General features: G+C 42.1%; 2 protein-coding genes across 4 annotated transcripts in view; both read left to right on the top strand.

Annotated features, from left to right (window-relative positions):
- Positions 1–20,443, top strand: part of PTGDR (prostaglandin D2 receptor) — a 52,152-nt gene extending 31,709 nt beyond the window's left edge. Inside the window, exon 3 of one of the 2 annotated variants that reach the window (XM_073211242.1) lies at positions 20,318–20,443. The gene's annotated coding sequence lies outside the window, so the exon portion shown is untranslated. Of the gene's footprint in view, positions 1–3,389; positions 3,507–20,317 lie in introns of those variants that run through there. The other variant, XM_073211243.1, reaches the window with a different exon arrangement.
- Positions 96–20,853, top strand: PTGER2 (prostaglandin E receptor 2). 2 transcript variants are annotated; one of them, XM_073211241.1, is made up of 3 exons: positions 96–10,288; positions 15,903–16,029; positions 19,090–19,235. In XM_073211241.1, exons 1-2 carry the CDS (start codon positions 9,245–9,247, stop codon positions 15,948–15,950), a joined length of 1,092 nt encoding a protein of 363 aa, XP_073067342.1. In that variant the 5' UTR covers positions 96–9,244; the 3' UTR covers positions 15,951–16,029; positions 19,090–19,235. The 2 variants fall into 2 exon arrangements, with proteins under 2 accessions (XP_073067342.1, XP_017514774.1); XM_017659285.3 differs by lacking the exons at positions 15,903–16,029; positions 19,090–19,235 and adding an exon at positions 20,318–20,853 and having other exon boundaries at positions 99–10,288.
- The last annotated feature ends 319 nt before the right edge of the window (positions 20,854–21,172 follow it).

The following is a 21,172-nucleotide window of genomic DNA, read 5'->3' as shown; positions in this document are numbered from 1 at the left end:
GAGGATCACTCAGGCCAAAATATGGAGTGCTAAACAAAGGTAAACAGGACTAGAAGCTGGAAAACCAGTTAGGAAGCCTCCTAAACCTGTAGCCATGCAGGTAAACAGGTTTAAGAAATCAGAAGTGAGAACAGAGAGAAGTCAGACAGGAAAAGTGTCCAAATAGGATTTGGTAATTATTTGTATGTGCACAGAGGCCAAGGGAGAGGAGAGAGTCAAGGATGACCCCAGGTTTCTGGCTTGGGCAACTGCATGGCAAGGATGCCATTCATTGAGGTCAGGAACAATGAATGAGAAGCCAATTTGAGAGGGGAGTACAGCTTGCTGCTTTCTAAATGCCAACTTTCACCACAGCCTATCCCAATTTATATATAAACAGCCACGCTTTCCCAGTGAAAGCACTTGTTTACTCCAGCAGGCAATTACACACCATTTCTACTTGAAATCACCAGCATTCTTCCTTCTATCTTGGACAGCCTCCTAACCCTCCATACCAGTTCCATCAACTTCCCTGCATCCATGCCCATGTTCTTGCATCCAGCTTCAGTGGAGCAAATGTGCTGCTCTTCTTTATGATACCCTTCCACTTGTGTCCTAAACCTTTCTCCTCCCAAAATGCTCAAGGCATTTGCACTAGCAGTTACTGATTTTTCTGTTCTGTACCATCTTTTTCTCCCTCTCTACAAGATGATTTCTTCCCATCTGGATGCTGTTACTCATTTTAAAAAGAAACCTCTCAGCCCCATAATCCTGCCAGCTACTACTGAATTTCTCAGCATCCCTCATAGCTCTCTAAACTCATCCATATTGTTGTCTTAATTCCTGTCTTACCCTACTCACCTTCAGTTCTCTCCCCTCACTCCTCTCATCTCAGGTTTTTGTCCCTACAAATCCACCAAAAGAGCCCTCAGCAGGGTCACCATTGAAGTACTTCCTGAAAAAGGCAGTGGCAGATCCTGCACTCATTTTATTAGACCTTTAAGTAGCACTGGCCCAGCCCGCCATGCCACACATGTTTATTGAGTGCTTACTATATGCTAGGCATAGTTCCAATCCTTGGGACACATCAGTGAATTAAACAGGCAAGGTCCCTTCCCTCTAGGAACTGATTCTATTAGAAGGATATGGTTAACAAGCAAAAGACAACAAACAATTGAATTGTACCTAAGTTAGAAGGCAATAAAAGCTATGGAAAAGAAAAAACGTAGAACTCAGAAATTGCAGAATTTCCATTTAAGACACAATTATCACTATAACCAAAAATACCCTATGTGACAACAGTCACATATCAAATCAAATAATAGGATAAGTTCCATATATCCCCATATTATAAAAATGAGTCATATTTTCATCTGCTGGCCTCATATTTCTGGATTTGATGTGAGGATACTGCAGAAAAGAAAAAGAAATTAAGAGAAGGGATAATGGGGATTTGGTATTTTATAATTCATGATACTATGTATTGCATTCTGGGGGCAGGTAACAGAAATGGAAGTGACCCAACCTCCATGGCATAAGCTGACTCATTTTTAACTTCTTTTTAAAATTACGTGAAGTGACATTGCTTTCTCACATTGAAGAATAGCTATACTCAAAGTACAGTAGCATAGTCAAGGAGTGGAATTTTCTATGGATGATACTTCTTGTTTTAATCTTAAAGAAAATAAAACATTAATGTTAAATACAGTAAGCACAGTATGTATGGCTTTCAAAGGAGGAGTAGCAGGTTGTTTGCAGAATGGCTGCGACCGCTCCCCCCTCGTTGTGTGTGTGCCCCTCCCATCAGGAGACAGGGTCTGTCTCCCAGCCCTTTGACTCCAGGGACTTACTTTGGCTAATGGAATGGGGTGGAATGATACTGTGAAACTTCCAAGTCCAGGCCTTGCAGCTGCTGTTTTGTCCCAGGCCAGCACAGGAGCCTGCCGGGTGCGCCTGCTGGAAAACGAGACAAGCCCTGCCAGCTGAGGCATCCTTGGCCAGCCACTCCCTGGTCTGGCCTCCAGATGAGTGTAGCCACAAGAACGATCCTGCATAAGATTGGCACCACCTCGCTGAGTTTAACCCAACATCACTGATCCACTAATCATGAGAAAAATAAGATAACTATTTTAAATGATTACATTTTGGAGTGGTTTGTTGCACAGAACTAAGTAACTGATAGATTTTAAGTATTTATTAGTTATTAAGAAGATGACTCATTACCTTTAAATTGAGCATTGATGCTATAATAAGCTGAATTTTAATTTTATGAAGAAAAATAATATGGAGAATACATACTGGAACCTATTTTTCTATGAAAAGTTCAGTATATCTTGCTGTTTATAGGTGTTTCTATCTTGGTTACAGAAATTAAGTCATATATAGTGTTCCATGATTCACGTCATTCATTAAATATTGCAGAGGTCTATCCATGCCAGTGAATACAGAGCTATGTTTTTAAGTAGTTGCATGATATTCCATTGAACAGGTACACCTAATGTATTTATGTTAAGTCCCTTTTATGTGATATTTAGGTTAGTTCCTAAAGCCAACAGAGAAATGGTAATGAGAGGAACTTTGAGCATTTATCCTTTCAGTCTCATCACTTTGCTCATCTGTAAAGTGAAGATATCTCTGACCCTTTCTATAGAATTGTTATAAAAATTAATGAGATAATGTGTATGAAGTCTTAACAGTTTGGGGGATATAGTAAGCTCTTAATAATTTATGGGGTTTTCATTATTATTATCATCTGATTATAAGCTTCATGAGGGATGATATTAGCATCCTCGGGACCCAGCTCACTGGAATACCTTATACCTACTGAGTACTTCTTATGCGGTAGGCCCTGGTTCAATTGCATCCTTAAAATGTGTAAATACAGTTATTATCCCCAGATTACAAATGAAGAAATTGAGGCACACAGAGGTAAGGTAATTTACCTAAGGACAGAACTCGGAGAATTCAAAGCAATATCACTCTAGAACCCATGCTCTTAAAACTATATCATGCTGCCTCAGTAAATATATGCCTTAATAAATTGTTGTTGAGTGAATGAACAAATGGAGTATGGATTTCTAGAAATGCAATTTCTAGATCTCAGAGCATGCACATTTTTAAGGTCTTTAATACATATTGCAGTATAAGCTATTATTATACTTTAAGCCATAGAAAAAAATACACAATAATATTATCACAACTACAGAAAGAAAGCAAAAAAGAAATATATAGAAGAAAAATTGAACAAAACACATCAAAATGTTAAGAGTGGCCATTTTTGATGGATACATTTATGGGTGATTTGTTTGTTTTTTATTTTTCTGAAATTACCATAATGAGTTGTTACTTTATACAAACCAGTTGAATAACTATAGCCTTACTTTTGTGTTATATGTTCTTTTCTGCCTCAGAGTTGGTTCTGTCCTTGGAAGCAAGCCTTTCTAAGAGAAGAGAGTTTTCATGACTATATTAGATTCTTCATCCTCTATCAATCTTAAAAAGGAAATTAAAATCACAGGTAATTTGCCTTCCTAACATTATTGGAGCCGTTCATTTGATCTAACTCCTGGGGCTAATAAGCAGTGATGTAGTTTTACTTTTCTGATATTTCCTGTCTGAGGACAAGAGAACTGTTGTTCTCTTACATCCATTTGTAAAGTACTTTTATTGACTCAGGGTTTTGCAAAGACTTTATCAAGTTGTTTCTCAAACAATCCTGTGAGGTTGTAATAAGTCCCACCAAGGCTTGGATACACGAACACCTGCATGAATACAAACGAGCTAGATAATAATTTGATATATTAACTTTTGTATTTTTTGTTCAGTACTTCCTGATACTCCAGGCCTTTCCCCGATTTTAGCAGCAGCTAGAGTGTTCTATGCTGACTACCTCAGAGAAAGGACAGTATATCAGAAGACAGGCATCAATTTTTGGCTTCTGACTTTTGATAGACAAAGCCAGAGGAGACCCAGGTCAGGGGAGAACAAAGTTTCTCCACTTCTCAATTAGTTCTAAAGACTGTGAAGAAGGGACGGTCGAGGTTCATGGGGACTTAGATGTTAATGCAGGGCTTTCCTAGGTGATGTGGCTCTGTACCCCCAAGTCTCAGAGGGTTTCGAGGGATCTGAGTACAGAAAACCCAGGTTTCACTTTTGGGGTAGAAACAGGGAAGCAGTAGGCAATGAGAGTTCTCTAAGCCTCATGCGGTACAGAAAGAGTGAGAATATTTCCAATGAGCACGGAAGTATTGATGACTTGAAAAGAAAAGCGACAGGATGGGATTAGTCTTCAAGTTCACTCTTTATGCGGCCAACTCCAACTTGCTGTAAATTTTAGTAGAATTTCCATTTGGTTCTTTCTTTTTTTTTTAATGCTATAAACATTTCATTTTATTTATTTATTTATCTAAGAAAGTAGCTTCAAAAAAAGAGGAAAATAACCTAGCTCATTTTGAATAAAAACCTTTACATAATCTTCATGCATAGAGACCCAGGGGTGGCCATGTTGTCTATGACAACCTGAACACGGCTGTCTCAGGCCATTACCTGGGGCTCCCGCATTTGGCAGCCCCACAGCAAAGGCCCTCTGCCCACCCCTGAAGCCAAGCTCCCTGACGACTGCTTCACTGATGGTTTGCCTTCTGGGACTATAGATGGAGGATGGAAAATGCTTCGGGCTAGCACGGGAGGGACAGGGGGAGTTACCCAATCTACCATGTTTCATCCAAACTCTTCAAGTCAGGCAGGAGGCCTAGCAAGATGACTGAATGCCAGGGATCAAACAGAGTTGTGGGAGGTTCCCAGACACTTGGGATTTGTGACCCAGGGCCTCTGCACATGGTAGCAAGGAAGGTATGGTGTTCACAGAAAACTCAAGACAGAAACAGATAAGCCTTGAATATCTGTCACTCTGTGACAGGTACTCACTTTTACCCTAAGTAACTCAGAAAGACCCTATCCTGCTTCTCAACTCAGTCCAAACCTCTTTTGACTCTAAAACTCAGAGTTAACCCATCAACCTACATCAGAGACGAATTCTCCTTCCTTTGGGAGGAAGGACAATCCAGATCAACACATTTGTCCCATTGTCTGTCCCACTCCTTCCAGAGTCCTAGTATAAAGGGGCTGGCATAGGAGTAGGATAGCATGGAGGACAGACAGGATGACATGGAAGGTCACAAGATCCAGAACAGCTGAGGGTGGAAAAAGATTCCATGATTCTTTGGGGGATTCTGCCAGAGGTGTTATATTGACCATTTTTAAAAAGAAGGAAAGAAAAAACAAAAGAATGGTCTTGAGGATGGTAAAAAGAGACCTGGATCCTTTTTTAGTATCCAAAAGCCCTCACGCTATGTTCAGTATTAAGAAAAGCCCTGAACAAATAGAGGATACTGTGTCGGGCAGCAAGAAGGGAAGGTGGATTCCCTGGCCATCCCAAAGAATGGTAAACAGTACCCGTCAACTGAATGCAGGGGACCTCTGTGTGGGGAGTGGGAATGAGGATGTGAGTGTGGTGGGAGGGGCCTGGGCATTTGGTTCTTTTTCTGTAGTTTCTATTTCTCTGCTAAGATTCTTTACCTGCCCACTCACAATTTCCCTTAATTATTTGAACATATGTGGAAGTTGGTTTCTGTTAACCATTTTTGTTTTTTCTTACCCTTTGGTTGGCTTTTTGTTACCACCTTTATAAGAAAGGGATTTCCTGGTGATGATAGTGTCAGAATTGGGTTAAGCAATGACACTAAGGAATGACAAGAATCTAATGTCAAAGCAGTCACTTGAAGTGGGGCTGAACATCATCTCATTAATAGTGGTGCATAATGTATGATGATTTTCAGTCTTCAAAGAAGAAAGAATGTTGCAAACACCTTGGGAAAAATGTAAGGATAGTGTCTGTCATCTTAGTCACTCTCACACAACTAGCAGGATATCCATCCTCAACACCAAAACTCATTGGCAAGTCACTCAACATAATTTTGATGTTACTTTTTGCCTGACCCACCCATTAAAGAATAGAATTGGAAGAGAATTTGAAACATTAACTTTTAACTCCCTGCCTTCCACCAAGTAGAAAAAACTATCTCCTCCAATGATTAATTTTTTCTGAACAAAAGGCAGCTTCCTTGCATTCCCTAATATAAAGTTAGATACTTACAGAAAAATCAACCCAACAGACAGAAATGAGGAATCAGCATTAATATTCTGCTGAACGTCCTTCTACATACTGCTCTATGCAAATCCTTATGCATGTAATTTTATGTGAACAGAAAATATACATGCTTTTAACTCAACATATGGTAAAGATCATTACCAATAAATATAGATACACATAATCCTTTTTAATGACTATACATTCCATTGCACAGGTGTACCAAGTTTTATTAAATCACTCCTCTATGGAAGGACATTCAGTTGTAGATTCCTGAAATAATGAACATTTTTTCTGCTCTGTGTGTGTGTGTGTGTGTGTGTGTGTGTGTGTGTGTGTGTGTTTAACAATTCTATGTGCTTATCAAATTATGTCTCCTTGGGGCAGTACATTTCTATAACATTATTTCTGGGCTGAAGGATATTCACAATTTTTAATAATTAGTAAACTGTTCCTACCAGGAAGATTGTACCCCCTCACACTTCCACTAATAGTGAGCCAATTTCTCTCTCTTTGGCCCTACTGTATATGTGTAGTCTTTCCAAACTTTACCAATGTGTCAGGCAAAAAGTAACATCAAAATTATGTTGAATGACTTGCCAATGAGTCTTGGTGCTGAGGATGGGTATCTTGCCATATGGTCCTTTCTGGCTTTAAATGGACAGTGTGTGCAATATGCAACAGTCTGGGATGCAAATAAGATGGTCTGTCTTCCATTCTCCTAACTTTATTGTGCTGTGTGTCCCTGGGTAAGCCACTCAACCTGTCTATGCGACAGTTTCTTCAAATGGAAATGAAGGACTTGAAATGGGTGGTTTTGAACTTCCTTTCCTGCTCTAAGGAGGGGATGGTGAGGAATGCACTGTACGGATACACAGTAGATAACGTGGACTGACAGACTCAGTGCCCCAGCCCCCTCTCCCTTGCTTGCACCTGCTGTAGCAGATGCTGGAAATGCTCAATAAACCTTTTCTCAGCCTCCTTTGGAGCTAATGGGCAACCGTTTTACCAAGTTCTGGCTAATGAAACATGGAGGGAAGTCTATTGAGGTGCTTGTGGAAAACCCTCTGCTTTCTCGATAAAAGAAACATGCAGAAGGCAGGAGTTGTCTCTCCCTCACTATCTGCCTTCAGTGCAGACTTGACACTGGTACCTGTGGGGGCAGTATGGTAGCTTTGTACAGTGTCAACTCAGCTGAGCAGGATCTGTTTTTTTCAGAACCTTGCATGGTTTCATATTAGCACTAGCCCCAAGAGAAAAGTTGCATGAGATCTGGAAGGTAGTGGCAAAGCAGCAGCCATGGTTCTTATGATCTGAAGGCTAATGCAGGGCTACAGGCATAGTGGTTACTCTAGCACATAGTTGCTGATCTGCTGGCTCACCTTGCTGGCATGAGGCAGCACCCAGACTCTAGCTGCTGCTAGATCTCCTTCTTTAGTTTCTCCAAGTCCTAAGCCAAGTGGATGTGCAGCATGAAGGGTGCCAGGTTCTCCTGCAGTACATGTGCATTATCAAGGTCAGAGGTTATGAGACACATGCAGATCTGTCTTTGTGTATTCCAGTCATTCATGAATTCCAATCTGTCCCCACAGGTTCCAAGTCTGTTCTTGCCCTCATCCACATCCAACTTTGGACCCTGGCTGCCATTCAGGCTGACCTATGGTGACTGGACGCTCAGTAGTAGAACCAAAGACAGCCTTGCATGAGGGAGACCCCTCCACTAGCTCCCACAGTCATGTGAGGTCTAATGCAGCCCCATACAATAGAACTTATGTGACGATAGAAATGTCTAATGTATGAGCTGCCCAATGTGACAGCCTCTAGGCACGTGCATGTACCTACTGAGCACTTGAAATACACTCGATGCAACTGAGGAACTACATTTTTACTCTTATTTAATTTTAATTCATTTAAATAGCCGCATGTGGCTAGTGGCAATCATATTGAACAGCACAGCTCTAGTACTGACATTTAATAAAATCTCTCATTTTTCATCACTCATAGTGGTTCTGTTTCTCTGGTTGAACAGTAACTGATTAGGCAGTAACTGGCAACCACATGAGGAAGAGCATGTAGACAGCAAGCCAGCACGCTAGGAATGACAGTAGGTGGTAGGCAACCATTTTTGTTAGCTTGTTTCTCAAACTAGCCACTTGCCAATAAACTTTACTAGGAATGGGTCTTTCCCCCAATGGATCTTGCATGGTTAACTGAACTTTTTTAAAAAAAAAGTTAATAGCTGAACATTTTCTTTCAAGGCTGAGCTTGAGTAGAAAACAATGTGCAATGGTTTCAAACTGTGCTCATAAACACAATTCGACACAATTACAAAGGAACATTTCTTTTTTTTCCTTTTTTTTTCTCTAATGGTTGCTTAAACAAGTGGTTATCCGTTATGGTGTTGACATAGGAAAACGCGAAACGCTGGCAACTGAATCAAAGCAATTGTGCAGCAGGCAGCCCAGTGGCGAGCGAGGCAGGACAGGATTGCCTTTTCACTTCCTCCCAGTTTTGGTCCCGCCCCCTTAGTTTATCTTCCTGAGAATGTTTTTTTTTTTTAAAAAAAAGGAAAACGAACCTAGTGGTCTTTCTTCAGTCTGTCTTCGTGTCTGTGGTTCCCTCCTTTAACACACCTCACGGGACCGGGGCCTCCTCCTTTCTCTATTGTTTGGTGAGTCACTTTGCTTTCCCTCTTTTGGCCCCGGCCTTCTGTGAATTGTGCGCAGACCCCCAAGTGCCCCCCGAACGCCCTCCCAGCCCTCTGCTAGGGCTAAACGCGTCTGAGCCGAGGTCACTGGCCGTGCGGTTCGTAGCACCCGACACAGCGGAAGCAGAGCCAGGAACGCAGCCGGCAGCCCGCGCATCCCTGCGCTGCGCAGCGCTGCCTCGCCGGGCCGGTCCTCTCCTCTGCACCCCCTCCCCCTCCCCAACGAGGGACTCGCAGTGCCCCCTCGCAGCACAGCGTCCCACCTCCCTGGCAACTCCTGGGCACTAGCCCCGGGACGGCTGGGACAGCGCGCCTGAGCCCGCCCCCCGGGCGGAGGAGGTGGCCCCCGGGGCGCCGGCTCCCAGCCGCGGTGGACGCGGGTCAGCGGAGGAGGCTTGGGCGCCGCCTGGATGCTGCAGCCTAGCAGCTTCTTTGAGAGCATCGGGAGACCCGGAGCGAGCCTGCCCTCGGTGCGCGGGGCCCGGAACGGGGCCCTGGACTTGGATCCCTCTCTTTTCCCTCCGGGTCTCGGAGCACTCCAGCTCTCAGACCCCCCTCCTCCCAGGTACTGGAGGGGAGAGGAGGGCGCATTCCTCTTCCCGCGCCCCACCATGGGCAATATCTCCAATGACTCCCAGCAAGAGGACTGCCAGAATCGACAGTGGCTCCCGTCCGGCGAAAGCCCAGCCATCAGCGCGGCGATGTTCTCGGCAGGGGTGCTGGGGAACCTCCTCGCGCTGGCGCTGCTGGCGCGCCGCTGGAGGGGGGACGCGGGGCGAGGGGCCGGTCGCGGGAACCCCATCTCCTTGTTCCACGTGCTGGTGACCGAGCTGGTGTTCACCGACCTGCTCGGGACCTGCCTTATCAGCCCTGTGGTGCTGGCTTCCTACGCGCAGAACCAGACCCTGGAGAAACTGGAGCCCGAGACACGCGCGTGCACCTACTTTGCCTTCGCCATGACCTTCTTCAGCCTGGCCACGATGCTCATGCTTTTTGCCATGGCCCTGGAGCGCTACCTGTCCATTGGGCATCCCTACTTCTACCAGCGCCACGTCAAGCGCCGAAGCGGCCTGGCTGTGCTGCCTGCCATCTACACTGTCTCTTTGCTCTTTTGCTCTCCTCCACTGCTGGGCTTCTCGAAGTACGGCCAGTACTGCCCCGGAACGTGGTGCTTCATCCAGCACCAGCAGACCGTGTACCTGAGGCTTTACGCCACCCTGCTGCTGCTCCTCATCGTCGCCGTGCTGGCCTGCAACTTCAGCGTCATCCTCAACCTCATCCGCATGCACCGTCGGGGCAGGAGGAGCCGCTGCGGACCCTCGCTGGGCAGCTGCCTGGACGGTCTTGGGAGCCGCAGGAGAGGAGAGAGGGTGTCCGTGGCAGAGGAAACCGACCACCTCATTCTCCTAGCTATTATGACCATTACCTTCGTAGTCTGCTCCTTGCCTTTCACAGTAAGTCACTCACTTTTATTTCCACACCCCAGCTCTGAGCAGCCTCCTCACGCTCTACCCTCTCCCTCCCATCCTTTCCACTGCCGCACTAACCTTTTGCAACTAGTAAAAATATGTGCTGATTTGTAGAGGCTTTTAGCCTTACCCTCTCTCTTCTCACCTTTACCCCTTCCTTCCTTACTCTCACTTCCTTCCTCCCCTCACCCTGGCCTATGGGCGTCTCTCTGCCTGTGTTTCTCCTACAGCAATACAGTCCCCCTAAGAGGGAGCCTTGGCCCTCCACTATGGCAGCTCAGCCCCCTACCCTAGAGTCAGAAGCCCCTGTCCAGCTATGGCTAGCCTGGCTTCCTACCTGAGGAGGCAGCAACCCCGTGCGCCTCTGGATGGTCATCAGTTAGAACCTGACTTCCCAAGCCTCACTTGCCTCCCGTCCTCCACCAACCACTGGTGCTAGTTCCTCATGCTTTGTCTCCTGTTTCTCCCAGCACAACCCATAGCATTCCAGCTGCCATTGACAATGGCCCCAGGCGAGAAGGCCTTTCTTGCAGAAGTTTAGAGCATTCATGATCTGTCCTAAAAGTTAAACAAACACCAAGTTTACAGGTTTCCCAGTTTACATATTAGAAGTGTAACTCTTTGTAGCCATAAACATTCACAATATGTCCATAATGATACTTAGAGACATGGAAGAATTCTTTTAGGGGAGGCATTTGTCCCCTCTTATAAAATATCCTCTTGATATCACAGTCAGAAATACATACAGTCGTGTACTTTATAAGCACAAAGCCACATGCAGGAATGGCTGGTCCATCTCAGGTTGTAAGTCAAGCATGTCCAGCACTTGCCATGACCCAGCAGGCCAGAAGCTGCCTGGGGGACAGGAGCCCGGGAGCCTAGGTTTGGGATGATTGCTGCCCTGAGCAGCCACTCCTGAGATGCTGTGAGTTTGAATCTCCTGAGGTATAACATGGGTAGCAGAGGCTGGGATGTCTCTGAGCATGTGCTGGCTCCTTACAGGGAGCTGGGAACTGGGCTTTGGGCAGCTCTGCTTCCTAATCTTCAGAAGAATAAGGCTGGCCCTGCAGGGAGTAAGCAGTTAGCAGTGACTCCCTTCTGCCACAGTCTTAGAGAATAAAAACATAGGGGAAGTGCCTGCCATTAGCAGGTCTCACCTATCAAAGCTAAAGAAGTAACTTTATCTTACTTCCCACCTCCATCATTGCATTTGATTATCTTCATATGCTCATCCTCAGGGGTGGGATATATCCTAAAAGCTGGGATATGGCCCCTCCCTCTCCTCCAAATGAACTCCCATTCTTAGGTGTGGTCTCTTCTCTGTGGTGCCCACTGTCCTCACTGCTACTCCAGCCTCTCTGGGGGCTGAAGCTGGTCTGAATCAATAAGTTATACTTTGGAGAGAATAAGATGGGGTATGTAAAAGGTATCCTCTTAAAAAATGAAGTAGGACTGTAGAAAGCTGAGCCATTCCATCCTGAGCCAGGGAGTTTGTGCAACAGAAGTGCTATGATGTAGAAACCAATACAGCTTCTATGAGTTTGTCTTGTTTTACTGGTAGACCCTTTATGTTAGGAGCTAAGCCAACTTTTTAGGGTCAGGACTAAATTGCAGAACATCTACCTATGAGAGAAAGCATTTCAAGTTCCATTAAACAGCTTAGAATTCAACTTGGGGGACATAAGCAATTTTTGAACTGGGGAGTGCCTGTCTTGGACTGGTGGAAATTAGAGTGTCAGGTCTTGGAAGGATTATCTCTCATTTGTGAGTGGAAATATAAAAACACCTACCCACTTCCCAGCTACTTCAGTAGCCTGGGAATGGGCTCAGAGGTTACCTTTTACTTGTGAAAAATATTGTTTTCTAAGCCTGTTAAAGGAGGAGAATAGGAAGAAAGAGTTTTCCCCTTCAATCAGGACTGACCCATTGCATAAATACATTACTATAAATATTTATTTCCCCCTTCATTTAATATTAAGCCAGGTGTGGCTCCAGAGTTGCCAAATGGAGGGAGCATAGAGCTAGAAGTCTGGTAAGAAGGACTGGGAGAATAGGAGGTTTGTTTTGAGCCTGTGTTTCTATTTTGATTGCCTGTTTTGGCTTGCGGGGGAGCCAGATATAGTATGAGGGGGCTGAGCTTCCCAAGCTATTCCTTGGCATTGACACTGCAAATAAATATTATCCAGGTTTGCTTCTGCATATATGCATAGCAAAGATTCCCAGAAAAAAAACAGGAGAAAACCTAGTGTGAACATAATCAGAAAGCCAGACAAGCTGATGCTTGCCTTGGGACTAACATCAAACACTATCCAGCTCGAGTATAGATAATCCATTAGAGCCCTAACAGATATTTGAATAGTTTGAATTCAAATAAGTGGTAAGTATTAAATTATCTTTTAATAAGGAAATTTACATTGACCATTGACTGGTTTTATCTTATCAATTTATATCGGTTTTATTTTATTAATAGATTATTGGTACTTAGTATCTTTCATTGACATAGCACTTCAAACCTTATGAAATGCTACATTATCCTAATTTTTTTCTGGGAGGGCTTATCTGAAAATTCAAAACTCTGGCTAATATTTGGTGCATACTTTCTGCTATTTCAAAATCCTTGCCATGTCCTCAGAGGACACTTTTTCCTCCATGTCTTTTATTCTACTTGGCCCCCATTAAAATTATGTCAGAAATGGCCTACACCCATTTCCCATCATGTCCTAACCAGGGGCACTGTCACACAACCAAAGGCTTGTAGTTGCCTTCAGAGATTCTCCTGTCCTTTCACAGAACACACACAGTCCAACAGAAATCCAGTGTAAGCCACATAGTGAATTCAAACTTTTCTAATAGCCACATAACAAAAGTAAAAAGAAATAGATGAAGTTAATTTTAATCAAAATATTTAACCAACTATATCTAAAATAATATCCATTCCAAATGTAATCAATGTAAAATAATTATTAGTGAGTTGTCCCAACTGATTATCTTCCTGTGTTCCAAAAAATTCTAGCAATCTACCCTATCTCTGCCTAGTCCTCAGGATAACAGAGCTGCTTTCTATGTCCCTGAGAAGTGGGCCACCCAACTAGCCCATAAGGACAGTTGACAAGTTCACAGATGTGTCCCCAGTGGTATGCCAGCCTTTTCCAGCACTCTTGAAGTGGGGAGACATGGGGAGCAGGGAATTTAGGAAACCCGGAACTACTAACATCAGCCATTGTCCCAAGGTATGGGCAGGCTGGAATTACTGCTTCATCTAACAATGCTAGTCTAGGACTTCCAAAGTTTGAAAGCGAAACTATCAAAATGTAAAATGTCCAGCACCCAGTAATGAAGTCAAGTTCAACCTCCGATATCATTATTATCAACATCAAAATACCTAATGTTTTTGAGTGTTAATTCTTACATGCGCTAACCCATTATCTTCACAATAGCCTGCAAAGTAGACAGTATTTTTGTTTTCATTTTACAGTTGAGGCAAATAACATAACCTGGGTCCCACAGCAAGTGAATGTTGTAGCCGGGATTCAAAACTAGACAGTTTAAGCACAGAGACTATTCTCTTAACAATACTATCTAAGAAAAAGTACTCATTTCTGGGGTAATACATGAGAAGATTAATCCAAGATTTTAAAAGAGAAGTGTGAAGGTGTTATAAATATTTGAACCACTTTGTCTCTTAATTTCAACCTGTTAGCTTTAAAAATATAATGGCAAAGACCTTTTTCCCTATGTCAGACCAAGGGGCCTGAGCTGGGACCAAGTGTGTGATTCCTTTTTTCTTCTCCATAGACCTCTTAATTAAAAGGTTGAAATTGAGATTTAAGGAGATTGACTAAAGTAAATGCTAGTCTAAATTAAGAAATAATCAGATATCCCCTCCCATAAAATCTTCCATTGGTATACATAAAACATTTCTTATGTGATAAAAATAAACATGTGGTGTTTAGGAAATGACATTATTTTGGCTGTCCAGTATAAGACCATGCATGGGACCAACAACATATTCCAAACTGTTTATGCCCTGAAGAGATATTGTATAAATTAATAAATTCCTCCTTATGTTAATCAGCTGTTGTCATCATTTCACTGAGATAAATAGAAACTTTCTTTCTTCCTGAAATAGAACAGAACACAGGAAATATATCAGACCTCCATTCTTGCCTCAGATACTGTTTGTGTCTTAATTTTCAACCCACATCAAACCACTTTCTCACTGCTTTACTAATAACTGTGGAAAGCTTCTGAGCATTTTAAACTGTTGTCCATTAGGATAAAGTGCTTATGCATTTTATTCAGTTCTAAAATTTCAAAAGTGAACCACTGATTCATTCTAAAAGTATCTTCATCTTTAGAAATTCTTTAGGGCTGTAATTTCTAGGTAAATCTGATTAACGGCAATCTGATCTTTGAAGTACAAAACAAACACAAGTAAACAGCACTGGAGTTTCCTGTTCATTCCTGGTACTCTTAATGTAAAATGGAACACAAATGAAGGTTGTAAAGTTCGTAAAATTTGTCAACTACAAATATGTAAAATAGCACAATTGTAATAGGGATGAAAGAGAAATCCATAAATCTCTATGAATGCCAACAATGAAATTTGGTGAAATTTTAAGTTATATCCTTGAACTACTAGAAGGCCCCTTATCATTCATGCTGTCATCAATACTGTGTTTGGGATTGCTGAAATATTTTTAACACACATTATCTTTTAAGAGAAATTTCCTCTATCTGAATGTTTTCACTTGATTTCTTTTCCCTTGACATTTGATACTGTAAAATGGTGGTTGTGAATAAAGACACAATTACACTGAAGTTAAAATTTAGAAAGCAAGACCCATAGTCCTTTTCCCAAGAGAGAAGTTGTAAACTGTGGCCACACCCTTGGTCAAGTGATCACTGCTATTTCAGATGATTAAGGCCTGGTACTCAGCTTAAAGAATAACAGTGTTCAGAGATGCTATATGTATTTCTTTTTATGGCATAGCAAAAGCCCATCACAGTATTGTGTTAAAAATAAGGAATAGAAATTGCAAGTGATTGATATGCAGAGACACAGTGTTTCAGGAAAGCAGTCAACAAGTATCTTTCCATTTAAAGTCTCAAGACCCAGTTAATCTGCAACTTGACCTGCACAGTTTCCATGGCTTCTCCCATCCTCTATTTCAAAATTACTGATCAACAATCCCTATCCTTATCTTGAGCTCACATCCATTGTGCCTCAATTTGTATTATCAAAGTGGACCATGCTTCATTTTTCTCAGAATAATTTGCTGCCTAAAATTGCTCCCCTCCAACAGAAACTAGACTTAAGACTTCTGTAGCTGGAGGTATAGGAGTGATGGGGAGGGCCATGGATAGGGGCAATGCATGTGGGGAAGGTTGGAACTTCCTCTGGACCGGGCTTCTTAACCTGCACTCCGTAGAGTGCGTATGGATGCTTCTAAATCATTTGAAAATCTTGTGTTTATGTGATGAGTTCTGGGGAGATGGTTTATAGTGCCCATCATTTTCACAAAGGGTTCAGAGCTACCACCCTGGAATATACAAACCCAGACTCTAAACCTTAGCATTAACTCTCTTTTGTGTTCAGCTCTGGGATCACCTGAAGCACAAAGCAGGGGACACTCTTGAGCACTAGAGCCACATCCATGCCCAGTCTTCCCTCTGAAGGAACATAGGGTCCTGCTCCCTTCACCACAAAGCACCTGTGACTTGGGGTAAGAAGTTTCTTTAAAACATTGTCTTGCCTGAGGGTTTCAGCCCCAGGCAAGTTCACTATGGATTCAGCGAGACCGAGAAATGACAGTGGAACAGACTTGGGGTAAAAGGGTTTATACCTGGCTTTATTCTCCCAGCGGTAGGTTAAGCACTAGAATCATGTCTGCATCCAGCAGTCCGCAGGTCTGTAACCCTCCTCCGTCTCTGCCTCCGCCCAGAGCACTGGGCAGAGCTCTTTATATAGTGATTCAATCAGTAATAGCTCATTGCCTACAGGTGTGGAAGCATTAGCCTAGCAGTAGGCCAATTACATCATCATGTAGTTTAGGGTCAGGTAAGAATGCTGGCCATAGGAACTTCCATTTTCCCCACAATCATATACCTGGAAAATAATTTACCCCAAAAAATTTTTTTAAAGAATGAATTATACAAAGTCCATAGCCAGAACACCTTCATGTCTTTCACAAGACAGATAAACATAAAAATTTCTGCCTGCAGATTAGCTACAGAAAATGTGGAGGAAAAACAAGCCTCAAAGAAAGCCAAGTAGCTACTTAGATGCAGCCATGCTTTGTAGATGTATATACAGGAGCGAGGATCCCCATAAACCTTTGTGACACCTTTGAAAAGAACATACGCAAACCCATAATCTGTCAGTGGTGAGTTTCATGTGAGACTACGTCATAAGCTTTTTATACAGTCGGCAACAGAGTGTATAGTAGAAAAGGAAAGTTTGGGTCCCATTGCCTGAGTATGACCGATGGCTCCCCCTCCTTACCTTGAGTGTGATTTGGGCAAAGTAACTAATCTAAGCCTTGATTCCCTCCTTATTCAAATGGAAATAATAAGCAGGTTTATGTAAGGATTAAACAGAATAAGACTTACACATGGCTTAGCACCGTGCTTGGCACACAGTGGTATTCATTAAATATTAGCTGCTATCTTCATCAGATTCAGTTTCCAAAGAAAAATCAAATTGTGTTTTAATGATCAGGAAGTGAATTTTGGAAGCTCAAAACCATTTGTTTGGCCAGGCCTAAGTGGATCTTTTATTTTTAAATAAGATAAATAATTTTAAACTATTTCATGTATTGGTTAAGGTTCTAAAGGAAAAGTTCTCAACCCTGTGGACACATTAGAATCACCTGAGGGGCTTTAAAAACCCTGACACTCACATTACAGACCATTCTAATTAAATCAGGGTATTTGAAGGAAGGAGCAAGACATCAGCTATTTTTAACTATCCTTGGGTGATTTCAAATAGCAGCAGCTAAATAAAGTTCTCATTTGCTCTAAAATTCTGAACCTGCTATGTATGTGCATTAAAGGTAAGAAAATAGCTCAGTGCCAGGATGAAGTTTTCCAGTGGAGGCTGCAAGGATTCCATAGAAGATAAACCTAAAGAACATTAATTTTCATCTTTGCTGCTTTGTGGGTATCAAAATAAGCTTTATGTTCTTAGCAAAGCCCTGTAGAGAGAGCATGTCCTAAGGAATTAAAACTCACTTGACTTGTTTAGATTAGTATTTGGTGTTTTTCTCATAACACATTTATTAATAAGGTGTGCAAAACATGTATAAATTCTACCAGCCTCTGAAGCTGACTTCCAGAATATCACTGAACATTATTAATTAATTAACATATCCATTGTGTCAGCCTTTAATTAAAATACAGGATCAGCCAGAGGGAGAGGATAATGTGGAGTTATTGTTTAATGGGTGTAGAGTTTCAGTTTGAAATGATGGAAAAAACTTTGGAGACAGATGGTGATAATAGTTGCTGTTCCGTGTTCTTTTATGTGATGGTCAGTCAGGTGCGGCCATAGAGGAGCAAGGGAAAGGCTCAGGAGAACAATGTTGATCACACTCATAGGTCCCAGAAACAGGAAGCACTCTGCAACACGCAGGCCACATGGGAAGGGACTAGCATGGGTCAGGAGCCCAGAGGAGCAGGAGCTAGGGCAGAATATTAGCCAAGAGTTTCCAACAGAAAGATAAGGCGGGATAGGGTAAACACTTTAGGACTGCTATTTTGAATCATCTCCCCAGGCTCAAAGCTGTAAACTGGTCCCTAGTTGCCTAGTACTAGGCACTGGAATGATTTAAGGAAGAGGAAAATTGCCTCCTGGGGCCTAGGGCCAAATAGAGGAGGCTCAGGATTGGTTAGTTTGCATATCAAGGATGGCTCCTGGCTGAGTCCTTGGCTGTCTTTCTAGAATGGATAGCCCTGGGGAGTAGTTTCTCTCTAGCCAGAAATGTTTGGACCATGTCAAAATATAAAAAAAATAAATAATACAGTTTCACAACAATGTGAATGTACTTAATGCTGTTGATTGTACACTTGAAAATAATGAAGATGGTAAATTTTATTCTACATATATTTTACAACAGGATCCACAAGATTAGAAATAGTAAACTCTAGGCAAAAAGAACAAACGAAAGAAAAAGGGAGGTGGGAGAAGACAAAACTTAGATCAAGAACCCTAAGGGTTGCTGAAATGTCTCTCTTTTCCAAGTGTAAAAAAAGAAATCGTCTTCTACGAAATATTGGTCACTTCTTGAAATGCAAAGTTTAGGCATTTCTAAAAATAACCCAACATGAAAAGGAAACAAATAGTACAGAATTGCTTCACCCTCTAAAACCATTTTTCACTTCTCAATGTTCTGTCCCACTGTAAAAAGGTCAGGAAATGTGCTGTGGTTATGCACCACAGCAAACCTGACTCATCATCGTGTGTGAAGCTGTGACACGAGGATGTGGAGTCTTCTCCACACTGCCCACTTGGCCTAGCCATTCTGTGTTATCATGTTCTTTGGGAAAACCAGATCATAGACTCAGTTTGTGGTGTGTGTGTGTGTGTGTGTGTGTGTGTGTATGTGTGTGACTAATATATTCTAATCTATCAGGTTTATGTGCACTATTATCCTGAATTTCTAAGCTGCAAAATCACTCCTTTAATCTACCATGTAAGTACTGTATATTTCTCATTGAAAACAGTTTAGTTGATGAGAAAATTGTTGCCTATCCCCACCTAACTTTCCTCTTTTCTCTACAATCAGGGAAATTCACCATCAAGTCTTCTTTATCCTTATTCATCTGCCAAGTCTTTTCTCCATTCCCCATGCCAAGATTCTCTGGCATAAACACCTATTGCTGCCAAACCTTCCTGCTATTGTCCTAACATAAGCAACCCAAAGATGACTACTCTTCTCCCTCCCCGAAATTTGCTTTGTATATCCAGTTGCCAGATGCCTGCAGAGTAAGTACCAGGGGAAAAGGAAATAAGCCATCCTTTTCCTAGGAAGGAGATTAGAGGAAAAAGGGAATAGCTTCCCTAACTCACCACAGTTGGTAAGGAAGTCCCTAGAGCATTGCAAAGAACTGGTTTTAAATGACTGGGTATGGTTTACACTTGTTTTTTCTCTTTTCTGTAAGCTCTGGAAGTGCTGATCTTTATAGAGCATGCACTGTTCCATTCTTTTCAATTTGACCAAAAACTCCGTAAATATCTAAGGAATCAGATGAGAGCTGGTATATACTAGTTTGAAAACACTGGTCAGTGTGTAAAGACAGGTCAGATTTCCATTGTTTAAGACATTGTTCTGAGACCTTTATACTAATATAGGTGACCTGGATGTAGCACATGGTCAACACTGTACTAGTGTCAAGGGAAGTGGGACTGTGTCCTGGCTCAGCCACTAACCAGACCTGGGAGCTTGGACAAGTCACCTAACTTCTCTGTACCTGGTGTCTTTTTCAATAAAATGGGGATAATAGCAGCTAACATTGTGTGGCACTTAATAAGTGAGCATTGTTTTAAGTAACTTACATGATGTAACCCTCCCTATCATCCTCCCAACAACCTTAAGATGGAGGTATTGTTACTATTAATGCCCACTGAGGCATACAGAGGTTCATTTTCTTCCGTATGATCCCAGAGCTATTTATGGAGCTAGGATGCAAACCCAGGCAGTCCTGTGTCCAAAACACTTGCTCTGTTGTGTCCCTTCTCTCACTAAATTGTGTTAATTAAATCAGATAAGTTTTTGGAAGTAAATGTAATGGATTATTAACTTTCCTGAAGTTCACTTCCTCATCTGTCAAAAGGATGTAATAATTATGTTTCAGAGTTTTTGTAAGGAATGAACACATGGCTGTCCACCTTTCACCACCACCACCACAAAGAAAGCACATTTGCTTTTACATCTTAAGAAACTGCATTTGCTCTAAGACTTTCCACTGCTGCAATATAAAACTAACATCATTTTTCCCTTTTGCTTCTTACAGATTTTTGCATATGGGAATGAATCCTTTTCTCTAAAAGAAAAGTGGGACCTCCAAGCTCTTAGATTTTTATCAATTAATCCAATAATCGACCCTTGGGTCTTTGTCATCCTTAGACCTCCTGTTCTGAGACTAATGCGTTCAGTCCTCTGTTGTCGGGTTTCTTTAAGAACACAAGATGGAACACGAACTTCCTGTTCTACCCAGTCAAATGCCAGTAAACAGACTGACTTTTGTGGACAGTAGTTAAGAAGTGCTAAGTTAGCCAGCATCTGGAAGATCATTTTGAAATGGTTCCATGAAGAAATGAAGAGAGTTAGTTTATAAACAAAATGAAGCTACCCTAATAAAACAGAGTAAACAAACATTCCAGCTGTGATTTGCACTACAGAGGTGCTGAGAAGGCACTTTATGGAAGGTGTCAGAAGGACCGATAAATTTTACCCTTAATGAGCATGTTAATGGCTTTTAGAGGAACAACCAATTGCATTTAAGATCTGGTTGCCTTTTGATTAAAGGTTTCCTGCTGAACAGAGAAAGCATGTGGGTTTGTAATTTGTTTAAAACCCTAGTTATTGTGTTTTCTATTTTAATCTTCTATGCTGCTACCATTATAAATACTCAATACAGTCAGACCAGAAAAAACTTGATATGTATTCTCTAGGAAGTTGATATGTGGAAACAACCAAGCCTGATGTCTTGTGACTGCTAAACAAACCCTTTCTTTGGACAATGAGTTTGAAAATCATAGGCACCCTGTACTCTCATATTTGTGTCTGTGGGAGCTGTTTCTCATGGCTACACTCATCTACTACTTGAAGAAGAGTAGGCTCAGTTGGTTGAAATCACCTTTTTCAC

The sequence above is a fragment of the Manis javanica genome, chromosome 8 (genome assembly GCF_040802235.1).
Source record: "Manis javanica isolate MJ-LG chromosome 8, MJ_LKY, whole genome shotgun sequence".
Classification (NCBI taxonomy): domain Eukaryota; kingdom Metazoa; phylum Chordata; class Mammalia; order Pholidota; family Manidae; genus Manis; species Manis javanica.
The sequence above is the reverse complement of the archived record's forward strand: the minus strand, read 5'-3'. Positions and strand labels throughout refer to the sequence as shown.

Coding starts and splice junctions, on each gene's coding strand:
- PTGER2 (XM_017659285.3), top strand. CDS start 9,245: ATGCTGCAGCCTAGCAGCTTCTTTGAGAGCATCGGGAGACCCGGAGCG. Junction 10,289..20,317: donor TCTGCTCCTTGCCTTTCACA/GTAAGTCACTCA, acceptor TGCTTCTTACAG/ATTTTTGCATATGGGAATGA.